At 42.9% G+C, this 19089-nt stretch overlaps 1 protein-coding gene across 25 annotated transcripts in view; it reads left to right on the forward strand.

Annotated features, from left to right (window-relative positions):
• AOPE (aminopeptidase O (putative)) overlaps positions 1–19089 on the forward strand; it is a 386190-nt gene that overhangs the window by 227350 nt on the left and 139751 nt on the right. For 21 of the 25 annotated variants that reach the window (XR_011612942.1, XR_011612943.1, XR_011612945.1 and 18 more), the window contains 3 exons: positions 2741–2843; positions 3453–3560; positions 14267–14310. Coding sequence is in view for 18 of the 25 variants with exons in the window: in XM_071078740.1 (XP_070934841.1) it covers positions 2741–2843; positions 3453–3560; positions 14267–14310 (255 nt within the window). In the remaining 7 variants the exon portion in view is untranslated. The remainder of the gene's footprint in view (positions 1–2740; positions 2844–3452; positions 3561–14266; positions 14311–19089) is intronic. The other 4 variants (XR_011612948.1, XR_011612947.1, XM_071078746.1 and 1 more) reach the window with 2 other exon arrangements.

Raw genomic sequence — 19089 nt, forward strand, 5'->3', positions numbered from 1 at the left:
CCGTTATTCTGATCTCTGTCCCCAAAGGTCAGTTTTGACTGTTCTTGGATTCCATTGACATGGACTTGTATGTTTGTATGTACGCTTCGTGGGCCTGCCTCCTTTGACTGACCTGAGAGAGCCGTCTGTGTCCCTGCATGTGGCTGTGGCTCGTCTGCTCTCTCCTGAACTCTGTCCCTCTGCCCAGACCTGGTGTTCATGGCGCTGTGAGAGCCAGAGTAGCACCGAGGTGGAGGTTTCCTGTTTCCGTTCACGGAGTGTCTCTTCCTCCTGGAAACCAGCCCCTCTGATTGCTTGCAGAGCTTGCCTGTGTACTGCCCTCTCCACACCAAGCTGCTACCAGAGGAATCTCTTGGGGACTTGTATGTTGGCTTTCAGTGCTGTCAGTAGGAAGAATTTTCTTGAGCACGTCTTCATTTGGAGAGGATGGAGGAAGAGAGAGAGGGATGCTTTCAGGAAGGACATTTTTAGGCAAAGGAAAAAACAGCAACTGAAGGCGTCATTGGGAACTGGAGCCTGGAAGCCAGCCTTCTAGCAGAGATTTACATCATTCTTCTGCGTTCCTGCCCTTCGAGCAGCGTCAATTGAGGGCTCAAGGACTCGCGGCAGCTCTGCTGTGCTGGGGCCGGGCAGCCTCCTCTGAGTCCACCCTGACGCCTGGGGAGTCTTCCTCCCCCAGACGGGGTGATGGGCTTTCCTTATCAAGGCTAGTGTGGCTTTCTTACAGAAACACGGCATGGCAGGACAAACCTGAGAGCAGTGAAAAAAGCTGATTCTTTTCAGGGAAGTCTTAAATGAAGATGAAATGGATTAGTTATTCTTACAAGTGTGGGCATGTAGGTAAGTCAGGGATCAAGTAGAAAAATGGAAAGTATGCAGTTAGCGCTGATGGTTTCCATCATCATCTTTCCTTTAGGTATCTGCTGACTCTGCCTTGTGTCTGCCGGGATAACGTCCCAGAATATTCAGCTAAGACCTAATCAGGGATCCTCTGTGCTCAAATGGAATAGTTTGTTAAGTTTAGTAGGTAATTTCTGTGTCCCCGGCCCTTGTTAGGGGCTTTGCGATGTATTATTTCAATTATTCTCCGCAGGATCTGGGAAGGTGGGTAGGATTATTCCCATTTCGCACGTGAGTAAATGAAGGTTAGTAAGTAACGGGTAGGAAGAAGGAAGGCTGCTAGTCTAAACTAGGTCTCATATTCCAAAGGCCGCATACCTTCCGCACCACCACGCTACCTTTTAAAATAACCCCTTGCTTTTCCGACGCACCAACCCTCTTGTGGTTCCTTGCCTTCATTCGCCTCCACACAGTGCTCCTCAGTGTGGATCCAGTGAGTGGCCGGTTGTAGAACCGAAAGCTGTACATACCTCCTCACTTATTCTGATTTTAGTTAGCTGTTGAAGCTGTGCTGTAACACTGCACACATCTTTGCTAGATGGCTCAAAGGATCTGTGACATTTTATTTAACATATTTAAATTATTAAAGCCATAGAGCCTAGTGGAAAAGATCTTCACGGATAATAAGGAGTCACTGGTTTCAGTCCTAATGTCACTACAAATCAAAATAAGGCATAAGGCTGGGCGTGGTGGCTCACGCCTGTATTCCCAGCACTTTGGGAGGCTGAGGTGGACGCATGGCTTGAGCTCAGGAGTTCGAGACCAGCCTGGCCAACATGGCGAAACCCCATCTCTACAAAAAATATAAAAATTAGCTGGGTACGGTGGCGGGCTCCTGTAATCCCAGATACTTGGGAGGTTGAAGCAGGAGGATCATTTGAGCTCAAGAGGCAGAGGTTGCAGTGAGCCAAGATCGCACCATTGCACTCCAGCCTGGTTGATGGGAGTGAAACCCTGACTCGAAATAAAAAAAAAGAGGCATAAGACTTTGAGTGGACCGTGACTGTCCAGTCCAATCTTTTGGCTTCCCTGGGCCACACTGGAAGAGGAAGAATTGTCTTGGGCCACATATAAAATACACTAACACTAATGACAGCTGATAAGCTAAGAAAAAAAATCGCAAAAAAATCTCGTAATGTTTTAAGAAGTTTGTGAATTTGTGTTGGGCTGCGTTCAAAATCGTCTTGGGCAACATGTGGCCCACGCGTGGGCTATGGGTTGGACAAACTTAGTGTAGACCTAACGTCTGTGTGCCTCAGTTTACCTCATGTGTGAAATGAGGAAGTTGAAGTATGTGATTATTGATGTCCCCACCTGTTCTAAAAACATGAGCTTCTGTGACCTGTTTGTTTTTGTAATTCTAATATGGGTGGAAAGTACAAATATTTATTAAAGGAGACTTAATTACCAAATGCAAATCCAGAGAAGTGGATAACATTGAGGCTTTCACAATTTTTTGAAGGAGATATAAGTTCTTTACTTTCCCAAGTAAAGCTTCATTTTCCATTGCATTTCCCTGTCTGTCATCAGAAAAGGGTGTCTGTTCTTGGATAATTCACGGTGGAGCTGAGATCCCTTGAGGGTCTGGCAGGCTTTAATTTTGGATACATTGTTGTAAAATATTTGTCAGTAGCCAACTTCAGGTTCCCAACCCAAATATAAATCCCTCCTTATTCAGTAGATGAGTATGTCATACAAACTGTTCTAAATTATACCTGGTACTATTGAATAGTATCAGGATGATATTGAGCAACTCTGAAAATAAGAAATAAGATGCTCTTATGGCCTGATTACTTAAGAATGTGCTATACTTAAATAAACTGTTACTGAATCATTTTAGACCCAATAAAGACAAAACTGGCCACACAAGTGACTCAGGAGCATCTGTTATCAAGCATGGACTCAATCCGGAGAAGATCTTCATGCAGGTGCATTATTTAAAGGTAAGCACCTCTCAGTTGCAGAAGCCAGTTGTGGTGCAGCGCTGTTTAGGCTATCCAGTTAAACAATAATGATGAGTGACATGACCGAGGCGAAAATACTGTAATGATATCTGAGGGTTCAGTAATTAAAGCACTTCATGCCCCCAAAAGGAGACCGTGTTAGGAAAGACTGAATGAAAAAAGGCTGAAATATTCCCTGCCCTGTACCTCTGTTCTCCCTGCCTGAGGAGCAGAACTCTCACATTGCTCTCAGGTTCCAGCTGAAAGCCATGGGTGAGAAGAAAGTGTTTTTTGTTGTAAAGGCCTTTCCTGGTAGCTGGAGTAGAGAAGAGCCGGGTCTCTCTTCTCTTTTCGTCTGCGTTGGACAACGAGGCTTCATGTGAACCAAGTCCAAGCGGAAATGATGACAACATTAACAAAGGAGTTGAGAGCTAATTAATTTCCAAGCCAAGCCTTCCTGGTGAAAATGGAAAGGGCAGCCAGGGACGGGTAGGACAGCACATTCTAGATGCACAAGTGACTGTGGGTTGGGTAGGGCTGACTATGTAACCATATTTTTTACGAACTCATGGCAGGCCTCTTTTTCTGTCTCTTCTTTCTTTCTTCCAGGGCTACTTCCTTCTTCGGTTTCTTGCCGAAAGACTTGGAGATGAAACCTATTTTTCATTTTTAAGAAAATTTGTGCACGCATTTCATGGACAGCTAATCCTTTCCCAGGTAATTTGTGGATCCTCATGAGTCCGTGATGCATGATTGGAGGGGTATGGCACGTGAAGATTAGATTATGCCAGTATTAAAGAGTAGGGAAAAGATTTCCCACTTAATGCAGTGGGAAAAATAGGAAGTTAATGAAATGGACACAAAGAAAGTGGTTGCTTTAGGGAGGGTGATCTCTCTGTAGTTTTGAAATAAACTGTAACCCAAAGCTGTCTCGTACACAGTGATGTGGATAGTTTAAGTGACCTTAAACACAAACGTAAAACAGTCCTGCCGCCCCCTTTACCTGGACCTACCTTTGGAAGATTGCCACCTTCTTACCTTCTAGTTTCAGTTTGAATGCCACAGCCTCCAAGTCAGCCGGCTAAACAGATCTGCATCCAGGCCCACGCGTGCCACCCCTTTGCCTTTCCATAGCCCTCATTGTCATCGCCATTGTCTGTAATGATATTTTCATTAGGGGGCTATTTGTTTCTTTTCTCTCTCCTCCACTCTACGTATATGCCCAACAAGGCCAGACCATTCTATTTCACCAGTACTTAGCACGTGATTGGCACACAGTAGGTACTCCATAAATATCTGATCAATAGATTAATAACAAGATACACTGAAATATGCAGACAGCCTGGCCACAAAACTATCAGAGAGAGACCCTGTCAGCTCATCTGGGTTTGGGGCCAAGCAGCACGTAGCAAGGAAGTTAACAAGGAGTGGCAGGCTCTGAAAAACGACGCTCGTAACTAATAGAAAATAGGCGATGCATCCTCAGCATAGGTTGGACTAGTGGAGCTTTTTCATGTTTGATCATTGTGCTCATATACAGCTGCGAGTCCCGTTATCTGCAAGGTTAGATGTAAAGGATGTGCACGTGTAATCTGAACACAGGTGGAAGAATCACATGAGCGTAGCAAGACCGACGGCTGTTCCTCTGTGTTCTTTTTATTCTTGTATTGGGTGTGGGGAAAATCCTCCCAAGCATGTATTTGGAAAGGCAATTCGAAAACTGGTTCAAAGTCTTACATGCTTGGTTGACAGATTAGTACAAATTCCTGCTGCTTGAAGCCACTTCTCACCAAGAGGCTGCAGTGTCAAATACGTGCGTTGTATTTACCTTGGCTTTGGAGGTTTTGATTTTCACTTCCCATGGAACTCTTACTGCTCTCTGAACCAAACCGTTCAGTTCTTCATTTGCTTCTCTCTTTTTTGTTGGTTGGTGTTGTTGAAGACAGATTCTCACTCTGTCGCCCAGGCTGGAGTGCAGCGGTGTGATCTCAGCTCACTGCAACCTCCACCTCCTGGATTCAAGCGATTCTCCCGCCTCAGCCTCCCGAGTAGCTGGGATTACAGGCACGTGCCACCACGCCCAGCTAATTTTTGTGTTTCTAGTAGAGATGGAGTTTCAGCATGTTGGCCAGGCTGGTCTCGAACTCCTGAACTCAGGTGATCTGCCCACCTTGGCCTCACAAAGTCCTGGGATTACAGGTGTGAGCCACCAGACCCAGCCTGTTTATCTGTTTTGAACAACTTCGTTGTTTCTTCATAGCAACTTTATTGAGATAAAATTCACATACCATAAAGTTAACCCTTTGAAAGTCTACAAGTCAGTGGTCTTTGGTATGTTCACAAGACTGTTCAACCATCATCATTATCTAATTTTAGTACATATTCACCAAACCCAGAAGAAATCATTAGCTATCATTTCCCCATTTCTACTCCCCCAGCCCTACATAACCACTAATCTGCTTTCTCTCTCTATGGATTGGCCTGTTCTGGACATTTCACATAAAATAATCATATGCTTTGACCTTTTGTGCCTGGCCTTCTTAACATAATGTTTTCAAGGTTCATGTAGCATGTATCAGTACTTCCTTTTTTTATTTTAATTTTCATTTAATTGTGATAAAATATACAAAACAAAATTTACCATTTTAGCCATTTTTAAGTTCACAGTTCAGTGGCATTAAGTACATTCATATTTTTGTGCAGTCATTACCACCGTCCATCTCCCGTACTATTAATATTTCATCATGATAGCCGTCCATTCTTTCCTCCCCCAGCCCCGGCAACCGCCATTCTACTTTCTGTCTGTCTGAGTTTGACTCCTCTAGGTACCTCATGTAAGTGGAGCCACACAGTATCTGTGCTTTTGTGTGTGGCTGACTTCACTTAGCACAATGTCTTCAGGGGTCACCAGGTTGCACACGTACCAGAACTTCTTCCCTTCTTAAAGCTGAATGCTCCATTGCATGCATATACCACATTTTGTTCACCCGTTAATTCCTTCATGAACATTTGCATTTTTTTCATCTTTTGGCCATTGTGCATAATGCTGCTATGACCATTAGTGTATAAAATATCTGTTCAAGCCCCTGCTTTCAGTTATTTTCAGTATATTCCCAGAAGTGGATTGCTGGCTTATACAATAATTCTATGTTTAGCTTTTTGAAGAATTGCCATACTGTTTCCATACTGACTGGGCCATTTTACATTCCCACCAGAAATGCACAAGGCTTCCAGTTTCTTCACACACTTGCCAACACCTAATGCCCTCTGGATTTTTTTATTATTGCCATCCGAGTGGGTGTGAAATTATAGCTCATGATGGTTTTGAGTTGCATTCTGTGATGGCTAATGATTTTGAGCATTTTTTTATGTGCTTATGGGCCATTTCTTCTTTGGAGAAATGTTTGTTCAGATTATTTGCTAATTTTAAAATTTTGATTATTTGTCTCTTGTTCTTGAGTTTTCAGAGGACTTCATTTATTTTGGATGTAAGTCCCTTATCAGAGATACGATTTTCAAATATTTTGTTTTATTTTATGTTTTGTGTTTTTCCTCTCTTGATGGTGTCCTTTATAGCACAAAAGTTTTTAATTTTGATGAGTCCAATGTATCTGTTTTCTCTTTGGTTTATTGTGCTTTAAGTGTCATAACTAAGAAACTGGCTTAATTAAAGGTCACAAAGATTCACTCCTATGTTTTTTTTCTAAGAGTTTCATTGCATTAGCTCTTATATTTAGTTTTCTGATCTGTTTTGAATTATTTATTTATTTATTTATTTATTTATTTATTTATTTATTTTTTGAGAGGGAGTCTCGCTCTGTCGCCCAGGCTGGAGTGCAGTGACTGGATCGCAGCTCACTGCAAGCTCCGCCTCCCGGGTTCACGCCATTCTCCTGCGTCAGCCTCCCGAGTAGCTGGGACTACAGGCGCCACCACCTCGCCCGGCTAGTTTTTTTTTTGTATTTTTTTAGTAGAGACGGGGTTTCACCGTGTTAGCCAGGATGGTCTCGATCTCCCGACCTCGTGATCCGCCCGCCTCGGCCTCCCAAAATGCTGGGATTACAGGCTTGATGAATTAATTTTTATATATGTTGTGAGGATTACAGTCCAACTCCTTTTTTTTGCATGCGAATATCCAGTTGTCCCATAAACCATTTGTTAAAAAGACTGTTCTTTCCCTCCATTGAATTGCCTTGTACCCTTGCCAAAAATTAGTTGACCATTAATGTAAGCATTTACTTCTAGACTCCCAATTTGATTCCATTAATCATTATTTCTATTCTTGTGCTAGTATCATATTGTCTTGATTACTGTAGCTTTGTATTAAGTTTGGAAATTATTGCTTTTCCAACTGGCATATACTCATTATAAAAAATTATAAGCAATGCAGAAAAATACAAAGAATGTGAAACATTACTCAAAATCCCACCACCCAGAAATACCTATAATTAATATTGTGTGAATGACATTCCAGAAATCATACTATTTATCCCTCAATGTTTATATGTTATACATGATGTATATACATGTATGTGTGTATATATGTATATATGGTATATGCATGTATACAGACATTGATGTCACTGGACAGAAATAATTTTATAAAAATAGGAATACATTATATGTGCGTTTTAATGAAATGTTTTAAATTTTCTCTTACTTGAATTTAATGAATGAAAAAGCAACTAAAGTAGAGATAACTTCCCAAACTTAAGATAAATGTAAGAAAGATTATTTTCTAAAAGAATTTTCTATGGTTAAGAAACATAATTATAAAAGAATTAGGAGGTTGAAATTATTTTTTCCCTTTACTTATATCATTTTTAGAAAACATCAGTTTATTCACTACTGTAAAAGATGAGGAATTGGCCGGGCACGATGGCTTATGCCTGTAATCCTAGGATTTTGGGAGGCCAAAGCAGATAGATCATGAGGTCAGGAGTTCGAGACCAGCCTGGCTAACATGGTGAAACCCCGTCTCTATGAAAAATACAAAAATTAGCCGGGCGTGGTGGCAAGCGCCTGTAATCCCAGCTACTCAAGAGGCTGAGGCAGGAGAATAGCTTGAACCCAGGAGGTGGAGGTTGCAGAGAGGCAAGATCATGCCATTGCACTCCAACCTGGGACAGAACAAGACTCCGTCTCAGGGAAAGGAAAAAAAAAAAAAAAGATGAGGAATTACATAGTTATGTACTTTACTTTCCCCTTAATTCTAAATTTTTCTTAATTATTATTTTTATATATTAAGGTTTACTTCATTTACAAAATGTACTATGACCATGATTTTCACAGTTGTGTAATCTTGGCTTGTTAAAGGATTTCAGTATTTACCACCAGTTATTTTACCTTTTTTTCATGAATATTTTATTTTGATTGAGCTCTTTGCTGGCTGAATTTCATTATCAAATTTGTGTTCAAGTTGCAGACTCACAGGCTCTATGATTTCTGAGTTCTTACTGCCTAAGAATGCTTGCCTGTTGTCTTTATATTTGAATTATAAACTGACTGGACATAATATTCTTGGGTTATATTATCCTGCCCTCAAAACTTTTAGACATGGCTCAGCTGCTTTCTGGCATTGAATCCTGCTGTGGAAACTTTTGCAGTCATTCTACTTTTTCCCCTTTATACCTCTTAAATGACAGAAGAATTTTTTCCCTGTCTTTGAAGTTTAGAAATTTTATCAGGAAATGGCTTGACGTCTATGGTTTTCTATCCTTTTTCCCCCTGGGAAAATAGTGTGCATTTTAATTTTAGTCCTAAATTCTATTCTTTCTTCTTTCAATGAGTATGTCTTCATTGTATTTTTGAATTCATTTTCCCCCTTGCAGGGTTCTGGATTTCAAGGTTACCAGTTATCCTTGTGTTATATCATCTTTGTCCTCTATACCTGTTATTTTCCAGTTGTGTTTATCTTTTTCTTCTTCATGACCTGTATTAATCCCAAGCAACCCCTTTATTATTAGTGTTATTTTCCTTAATGTCTGTTCTTTTCCATGCTGTTTCTATTTTATTAGTGCTCCTGTACTGGTCCTTAATGTATTGCCTTTGCCATGAAATCGCTATGTTCATCTCATTTTGTTGTTTTGTCAACTTATCTTTGAGCTTTCATTTACCAAATTTATGTTCTTATTTTTTCTGTAGTTGTTAATTTATTTTATAGTGTAAAGTATTCATGGAGCATTTTCTTCTATTCCTTGGATTACGTTTTCTTCAAGGCGGGATTCCTTGTCTTTTATGTGTCGTGCTGCTTTCTCTCTCTCTGTGAGTTGTTGTTGTGTTAGTTTGCATGGTTGCCATACGTTTCTTTTTGCTCATTCTCAGCTTGGGTAGCACTCTCCTGACCTTTCATTTATTCTCATATGTATTGGAACATTATCTTTGATTCCTTTTCCAACTTACCCTATGCCTGTTTTTCTCTCCCTCTGAGCTACAGTTTGGAACTTGGATGTTATGTATAGAGGGGAGGAGGAGAGAAGCTCCACTGGAGTTGTATACGGCCTTTGTTGGGAAAATTTGGCTGGGCTGCTCTTGAAAACTTGTTAAATGTCCCCTGCCAAGATTCTTGTGACCTAACATGGGTGTAGCTTTTCCCACTGCAGGTGTCCCCTCAATTAATGTTGTTCCTGCAGTTTAGGTGACAGCCCTAGAACGTGAGCAGCTCACCAGAGAGTCATCCTCAGTTGTTTATTCCCCACGTTTTGCTTGTCTCTTGCCAGCAAACACTTCCAGCCCCTCCACAGGCAAAAAAGAAGAAAGATAAAGATATTCCTGTTTTTCCCCAAATGTGTGGCTATTTGTGAGAATTCGCAGGGTCTGTGCGTTCATCAGTACTGCTACTGCTAAGCATGAGGCTGGGGGTCGGTGCAGAGGGAGAGTTAGAAGCTGTGTTTGAATCTCAGATTTCTTTCTTAGTTGTGTCTGTTTGAAGTTCATCCCATGAGGCTGTCCTTGTTTGAATGCTGCTGGTTAAGTTTTTAATTACTTTAATGATTTGTGTTTTTGTGTAAATTGCTAGTTAGTTATTGATGATGAAGGTCTATGGTCCAGTTTCTTTACTTGGAAGTCCCTAAAGTTCTTCCTTTTCCAATTTACATCTTAATCTTTTCCCTTCCAAAGCTCTCCCTGTCCAGCATTTCAATATTATCATCTTTCTTTTGTTTTTTTTTTTTTTGAGACGGAGTCTCACTCTGTCACCCAGACTGGAGTGCAGTGGTGCTACCTCGGCTCACTGCGAGCTCCGCCTCCCAGGTTCCCGCCATTCTCCTGCCTCAGCCTCCCAAGTAGCTGGGACTACAGGTGCCGCCACCGCACCTGACTAATTTTTTATATTTTTTTAGTAGAGACGGGGTTCCACCATGTTAGCCAGGATGGTCTCGATCTCCTGACTTCATGATCCGCCCGCCTTGGCTTCCCAAAGTGCTGGGATTACAGGCGTGAGCCACCGCGCCCGGCCAATATTACCATCTTTCTAGCCCCCCCAAAAGCCCTCTCTTGAGTGTTAACAATGACTTCTTCCTGACAATTTCATTTCTTCTCAGTGCTTATCCTGCCAGTCCTATCCTTCCTTCAATATTTTGTTTTGCCTCTACTACCTCCCACTCCTTCCCCATGAACATGATAATTACTCATAAAATACTTGACAGAAATTGCTAGCCCCATGTAATAGTCAAGCCGGTGTTGGTTTATCCAGTAGAATCTACATGTACCTGCTTTCTGTTGAATGCTTTCACCAGGACTAAAAAATAGTTACCAAATTAGCCATGTGCCAAAATCAGTGTTAGTTTTTAAAAATGTGTAGTGCTTAATTTAGTGTTATTAGGTGTTAATCAAAATAAGCTGTATGCGACGGACCTGACTGGCATATAGATTATTAGGAGAGTAGGAAATGAAAAAAATTCTGAAGGAATGTATTTTCTGACTGGAGTGTGGGCTTATAACCATTGCCAAGGGTCCAGATAGAATTTCATCCCCTTCATAGATTCAAAAAATTCTATTGTTTTATCAATAGATTTTGGGGAGTGGGGGTAGGCTTTGGTTTTAGTTTGTTTTCAGGCCTACTGCAGAGGTGACAAACTGGGGCCCCTACTATTTGTTGCTAGCTAACTTTGTCAAATGATTCTAGAATCAGCTGTGAAAAATGTCCTCCTTGTTCGAATAGGATCTGTAAGTTGCTTTCACAAAACTGCCAATACGCTGAAGGAAAGAAAGAAGACAGATGAAAGAATCGAAAAGAGGTGGTACAGGAAGGAATAATCATAAGAGACATTTTTCTTTTTATTTTCTGGTGCTGTAGAAAGTGGAAAAAGCTTCTGTCATAAGTCCACTCTAGAGGTATATGCCAATTTATGAAAAGAAACAGGAAAACTGGTGTTTCGTGGTTAAAGATGGAATCTATGGCAGGAGTCAGAAGGGCCAGTGGGTTAATTCCATGGATAGATGGTACAGAGACTGCTTGGATGAGACCTGCTGTCTTGAATGGGATGAAGCACAGAACAGAAGAATATCGAACGCTGTAGAAAGACATTCCCATAGCCTGTGGGAATGCAGGCCCCATGTCTTAGAGATGCCCAAGACGCCCTGGGCCTGTCATCCCCAGCAGCGCTGGCAGCTCATGGCTCTGTTGCCTACAGGCCTGAGCTCTGAGGTAGGAAGAGTCAGGTGCTCCAGGATCGCAGCCCACTGGAAGCAGGACAACCATCTTCCTTCAACACGAAGCAGGGTTCCCGGGGCCTCCTGCGCTTACCCTGAACTCAACACCCAATTCTGGATACCTGTGCTCTGCAGTCCTGTACAGAAGGATCCGATTGTGATTGGAAAATGCAAAAGGGCAGAATTAAGGTTAACTCTGAATTTCCTGCTTCTCATGCAATTACATTCCCCCCGTTGCCATTGAATTAATGTAATTTCCCCCATATAATTGAGCATAAATTACCAGGCAAATATAGGATACATTAGTATGGGCTACAAGGAGATAATGAAGTAAAATTAGTAAAAAGTTATCATTACAAGTCCTTGGTTTTTTTTTTTTTTTTTTTTTTTTCCGAGACGGAGTCTCGCATTGTTGCCTGGGCTGGAGTGCAATGGCGCGATCTCAGCTCACTGCAACCTCCACCTCCTGGGTTCACACAATTCTCCTGCCTCAGCCTCCCAAGTAGCTGGTATTACAGGTGCACCCACCACACCCAGCTAATTTTTTGTATTTTTAGTAGAGATGGGGTTTCACTACGTTGGCCAGGCTGGTCTTGAACTCCTGACCTCATGGTCTGCTCACCTGGGTCTCCCAAAATGCTGGAATTGCAGGCGTGAGCTGCTGTGCCCGGCCCCTACAAGGACTTGGATTTTTAAGAATCAAAAATCCTATCCACAAGCCAGAGAGAAATTAATCTACAGAGTTATCTATTAAGATATTAAATTTATAAAATAATATATTAGATTGTGATAAATAAATGTCTAAATGTTTTTGCAAAATAATTTTTAAATAATAAGAATGATAACTCTAAGAACCTCAAGCAAAAATACTTCTTTGCGTTCTAAATACTGCTCTTGTCTCCTTTGGTACTTTCTCTGTATATGCAAGTGCAAGGAACGACTTCAGTTGTGAGGCATCCGTCAGTTTGGGGTTGTCCCCCCACTCCCATTTTCTTCGCGTGGTCCATTTTTTTAAACATTAGTTTTATTACTGTTTGTATTGTTAATTCACGTCAAACAGCAATAAACAAAGTCTCAGAAGAACAGACATTGCAAGAAATAAATATTTCATTAATGCCATTAATAGGGAGACTTTGTCTCTGGAAGAAACAGACTGTGATCACCCGTGAACACGTAGAAACAGGACCGCCAGCTTCACTAGTGTAGCGATATTTCTATGTGATGATAGAGGAAGAGCACCTCGTCATACAAATGGGTTGCAGATTTCCATTCCTCTGTAATTCTGTCTGTTCTGTAACACGAAGATCTGTGCTACTGCTTCCATCTCGCAGATAATGGGCGTCATCAGAGTCCTGTGTGGCGTCTGTATCTACAGACGTGGTTCTATCGGGAGGCTTCAGTCTGCAGTTAAATGGGTGTCATCAGAGTCTTGTGGAGTCTGTATCTGCAGACGTGGTTCTATCAGGAGGGCCTAGTCTGGAGTGACTCTTGTCTGTCATCTTTGGGCAGACCCATTTTAAAAGATTATTTTCTATTGATTAAAAGAAAAACTTCAAGTATAGATCTTACTTGTTACTCAATATCATCAAGTTCCAAGAAAGTTAAATATTGTTCTTGTTTGTTTCATGTTCTGTATTTATCCAAGGTATATCTTATTAAATTTTCAGATGAGGAAAGGTTGACACTAGGATTACACACTTAGCAAATAAACATACAGAACAGAAAAATCAGTACAATTCAAATTTCAGTTAAATAGCAAATAATTTTTTAATGTAATTATGCCCCCAATTTTACTGGGCATCTCTTCTTATCTGACAGCCCTAGTTAAGAACAAATCAAGATTCCAGAATTAAATGGGCTGGAAAAGGGGTCACAGTACTCACAGTACAAGTTAAATATAAATGAACATTTTCATATTTGAATTTTTTAGGTCTTTATGGTTTTGTGGTTATGTTTTAAGAGTCTTTATCTTTTAGAGATATTTACTAAAACCTTTATTGATGAAATTATGTAATGTTGGGGACTTCCTTCTAAATAACAAAGGAAGAGGGAAAGGGGATAGGGCGGGATGGGCTGGGCATTGGTGGGTATGTGAAGGTTTTGTCTACTTCTGATTGTGCTTGAAATTTTCCATAGTAAAGGAAAATAAAATGTGTGTGTGTGTGTAAGCCATGCCTTTAGGTCTAAAAAACTTATCATCTAAACATCTGAAACGTCTGGTAACCAAGGACTTGTACAAGGGCGTGAGAAGAGGCTGCAGGTGGAGGCAGGGGCTTGTGAGCCATGCTTGGAGTTGTGGACATCTTTGTTCCTTGATGGCATATTTATCATCTCGGTATTTATCTCTACCATTTGGTAGAGCAATGCAAGAGAGTTGCAGTTCGTTCCCAGCCTCTAGGAGTCCAGGCATCTCTAGGGAAGGTTCAGGAATTGCAGGCGATGGGGCAGTAGAGAGGGATAATGCTTCACTTGATGGCCAGCCTTTTGAAAATGGCTAAACACAAAACAGAACAGACTGTTGGATTAGGTCAGAATAACAAACAGTCCACTTTTTAACATGTTCTTGGTTTTCACAAAACAAATCTCTTTCGATGATTCGATTGAAACCCTGGGAAATTAATAAATCGAGTCTCTAGTCTATTAAGTCAGCATGGGTCTCGCTTCTCTAGCAGGTGAGCTGCCCGTAGCTGGGAGTCCTCAGCCCCTGGCATGGTTCCAGGCAGAGTTATTTATTGATGGACATCTTTAATGGTTTGTTTTTTTAATCCCAGGATTTCCTTCAAATGCTACTGGAGAACATCCCAGAAGAAAAAAGGTAAGGACCATTTAGGAATTAAGAGCCCGGTTTTAATGTTGAAAATGACATTGCCACTGCTTGGCTTGTCACAGCCTAGAAAGCTCAGTGTTTCTGTGGAATAGCGGCAGGGACCTCGTTCTGCCAGTGGGAGTACAGGGTCCTCAGCCAGACTTTGGGACGAGCCCCGGTGGATATTGGGAGCCAGTGTGCGCGACCGAAGATCCCCAAAGTCAGGCCCCAGAAGTGGGATGGGAGGCAAGCCAAGCACAGTCTGTGGCCTTCGCTGCTGTGGAGAGAATGGAGGAGAGGAAGGTTCGGAAACTCAGGGTAGCTCCAGTTAATGTGACTTAATACAGGGAAATACTATGTAATTAAAAGCAACAATGTAGTATAGTAGTAAGAGCTTGGGATGTAAACTCAGGCTGTCCTAGATTTTAAAGCCAGCTCTGCCACTTCTTTTGTTTTTTGAGATGGAGTATCACTCTGTCACCTAGGATAGAGTGTGGTGGCACGATCTCAGTTCACTGCAAGCTCCGCCTCCCAGGTTCAGGTGATTCTCCTGCCTCAGCCTCCCAAGTAGCTGGGACTACAGGCACCCACCATGCCTGGCTAATTTTTGTATTTTTAGTAGAGTCAGGGTTTCACCATGTTGGCCAGGCTGGTCTTGAACTCCTCACCTCAGGTGATCTGTCCACCTTGGCTTCCCAAAGTGCTGGGATTACCACACCTTGCTAATGTTTGTATTTTTAGTAGAGTTGGGGTTTCGCCATGTTGGCCAGGCTGGTTTCGAACTCCTGGCCTCAAGTGATCCACCCGCCTTGACCTCCCGAAGTGCTGGGATTGCCACCTCTTAACTATGACATTTGGAGCAAGTCACATAATCCCTCTAAATTTTAGTTTTTTAACCTATCATCTAGCAGGGTTTTCGAAAGGATTAAAGGAGCTAGCATATGTATTTAAAGTAGGTGTTCAATTAATGATTGGTGTAGATACTATAATCATCTGTGTTTCAGGCACTGGATCCAGGATGTAGATCCAGTGATCGTTTAACTCTTAGTACAGTTCTGTTCAGCATCGTCATGGTGGTGATTATTATAGGCCAGCAGTGAAGTGAGCACATGCAGGCAGTCATTTAATCCTCAAAACAACACTGTTTGGTCCATGATGTTTTTATCCTGATTATACCAAAAAGAGGACCAAGATACTGAGCGGCTGAGTAAGCTGCCCAGGATCTCACAGCTGTTTGCGGCAGGCTGGGATTTTAGCCCAAGCAGTCTGGCTCTAGAACCTATCTCTTATCTACTATGTTACAAATGGGGAAACTGAGACTCCAAGATCCCTCAGCAAGCAAAACAGCATAGATGGAATGAGGCCTGTCTGGATCTGGCCGGTGTGTTTTCAGTACACGGCTCAGCACCAGCTCACCGCCCTGGAAGGAAGGAGATTCTCATTTTTGTAGGAATCCAGTTTTAGGCTGGCTGGCCACCAAGAGGGTTTGCAGAAGGGTCTTAGGACCAATGTTTGGGGTTAAATACGTTCATTCCAACCCTCTCCTAATTTCCTATCTTGATTTAGGTGTTAAAAAGTGAATACCCTGAAACATAATTTCTTTTTTGAAACGGAGTCTCACTCTGTCGCCCAGGCTGGAGTGCAGTGGCGCGATCTCGGCTCACTGCAAGCTCCGCCTCCCAGGTTCACACCATTCTTCTGCCTCAGCCTCCCAAGTAACCGGGACTATAGGCGCCCACCAACATGCCCGGCTAATTTTTTGTATTTTTAGTAGAGACAGGGTTTCACCGTGTTAACCAGGATGGTCTCAATCTCCTGACCTCGTGATCTGCCCGCCTTAGCCTCCCAAAGTGTTGGGATTACAGGCATGAGCCACTGCGCCCGGCCAACATAATTTCTAATAGCAAAATTGGTATTCAAACATTAAACGGAGGCATCTTGAGAAATTAAACATTTCTTTGAAGAAGAGTTAACATTGCTTGCCTCATTTCTGACCCACAGTTTTAACTACGTTTTTATGCATGGAACAGATTTCCAAGTGTGGAAATGAATTCTTTGACACGGACATAGACTTAGATTCATACAAGGCCAGTGACCTCCATGTCCGTGAGCCTGTCTTATAGGCGGTGTGAATTGGGTGTCTCCAGGGTGCAGCGTCAGGGCTTATGCTACCAGACTGGGTGCCGGAGATGACGTGCAGATTCAGGAGAGGATCTGGGGCTCACGAGGAGATGACGTGCAGATTCAGGAGAGGATCCGGGGCTCACGAGGAGATGACGTGCAGATTCAGGAGAGGATCCGGGGCTCACGAGGAGATGACGTGCAGATTCAGGAGAGGATTCGGGGCTCTTGAGGAGATGACGTGCAGATTCAGGAGAGGATCCGGGGCTCACGAGGAGATGACGCGCAGATTCAGGAGAGGATCCGGGGCTCACGAGGAGATGACGTGCAGATTCAGGAGAGGATCCGGGGCTCTTGAGGATGTGGAAGTTTTGTTCCAAGCATTGGGTTTTTGCTTGGCTTTTTCTGTGTAGACCTCTCTTTCACCTTCCATTCAGAATGGCTGCAAATTCTTTCTCCAATAGTGGAAGTATTATTGTTAGTCAGGATTTTCAGTACTTAATAGGGGTCTGTATTTGTGGTGCGTGTGGTATTTTGGTGCATGCATACCACGTGGAATGACCAGACCAGGGCAGCTGGGACATCAGTCACCCCAGACATCCACCCCTTTTGTACGTTGGGAACATTTCACTTCCTCTCTTCCAGCAGTTTTGAACAATGCAACAAAGTCTTATTAGCTTTAAACACCCGACTGTACTATCAAACACTAGATCTTGCTTCACTAACTGTGTTTTTCTGCCCACACACACACATAAAGCAAGCCGGTGCATCATATAGGATTAACATACCCATATTTGATAAATTTCTTTGTTTCTACCTTTTCATGTTCATGCCTTCTGATACTGAAGAAATCTTATCCGGGAGATAGCGTGGGGCCGTAGAAATTGGCCAAGATTTCTAAGGCCCCACGCAGTCTCTCTGGATAAAACTTTGTCTAAGTGTTTCAGGAGGCTGCTCAAAGGAAATGTGGCTTGTTTTGGGAGGTCTGAAATGTTTTCAGATTTACTGTCTTGGAAAAAAGGAAAAAAACCAGACATATGGGATTTCTTCATGCAAAAATCCCATCACATGTGGCTGTTAAGATCAAGAAGATAGTTTCCCTGCAGGGCGTATTTTTTCCTTTTCCTCGTACCTACCCCAGAATAACTTTTCAGGTCCTCTGACAGAATGAAGCATTTTTCCTTAGGAACTAACGCAGAGAAAACAAGAAAATTAATAGAAATGGTTACTACTTTCTTATGCTGTTACCGAAGTCTGTTTCTGAGTGGTGACTATGTATTCTTTCAAAAGAACTTCTTAGGGCATAAATATAACAATTTTCACTGAAGCAACAAAATGCACTTTTGGTATTGGAGGCCTTCTCTCTTTTAATCCTCTTCCTAATAAGGTTATGGAGTTCATCTGGATGCCCCTAAGCCCTCTGGCTCTGGGGGAACCTGGACTGTATCATTGTGAATATTTATGGAGGCTGCACACGGAGCCCACAAAGAGACTTTTGTTGTTGTAATTGTGGAACTTAAGAGCAGTGTCCCTGTCTTAATGGCAGCCCCCAGTCACCAATCACACGCCTTTTGATAGGACACCTCTCCCGGTTAGGATCATGTTTTTCCAGCAGGCTTAAGCTTCTTTTTAAAACAATCTCCTTAAAAGCTAAGGAGATTTCTCTTTTACAACGAATCGATTTCAGCAGGTATACCAGAATATATTTTGAAATTAAAAATCTTTTTGCCTGCTAACTAATCTCAGAATCTAGTTCAGCTATTAAAACAGACTGTTTACCCTATTAGTTATGCGACATATTGTACCAATTTTATCTAGGTCTCCAAAGGCCCCACACCTACCCCCCGGAGCCTCTAATCTTTGGCCTCTGTTGCAAACTGATCCTTGGGTACATCTGTTAGGCACGTGAGCCGTTCTGCTGAGGCAGGGTTTTTCAGATTAGACCAGTCCGTCAATGCTCAGGGGCCAGCACTCTCCAGGCCTTAGTGCCTTTGCATTGTTCCCTTGCTTTGGTTTACTCCACATTCTCTATTGAGCATCTCCCATACCAGGCTTTGGGCCGGACACGGGGGAACGGAGAGGAATAAATCCCAGGAGTAGCCCTAGGAGGCTCCTAGCCGACTACCGAAGACGAAACAGAAACAAGTCGTTATGACTCCGTGTAGGAAGTGCTCTGCTGAGGTTCAGAGTCCTGGGGACATACAGAGGGTCTCAACAGTCCCAGCTTTGAGCCTTCAGGCACCTGTACCTCTAACGGGTTTAAGGAAGGCAGCACCGTCACAGATGGAAAGACATCTGCCAAGGGCAGTGCAGCAGAGATGGGGGTGGACAGGACTGGAAAAGGGCAGAGTGGCAGAGAGATGGGGGTGGACGGGACGGGAAGCCAGGACATGGGGGTGGACAGGACTGGAAGCCAGGACAGCGATTAGAAACCAATAGAGCAGTTCAGTCAAGAGACCTGGAGGGCTGGAGCTGTGGCAGGGACAGTGACGGCGGTGGCTGGAGCTGTGGCGGGGCGGTGACGGCGGTGGCTGGAGCTGTGGCAGGGGCGGTGACGGCGGTGGCTGGAGCTGTGGCGGGGCGGTGACGGCGGTGGCTGGAGCTGTGGCAGGGGCGGTGACGGCGGTGGCTGGAGCTGTGGCGGGGCGGTGACGGCGGTGGCTGGAG

Source organism: Macaca nemestrina, chromosome 14, assembly GCF_043159975.1.
Source record: "Macaca nemestrina isolate mMacNem1 chromosome 14, mMacNem.hap1, whole genome shotgun sequence".
Classification (NCBI taxonomy): domain Eukaryota; kingdom Metazoa; phylum Chordata; class Mammalia; order Primates; family Cercopithecidae; genus Macaca; species Macaca nemestrina.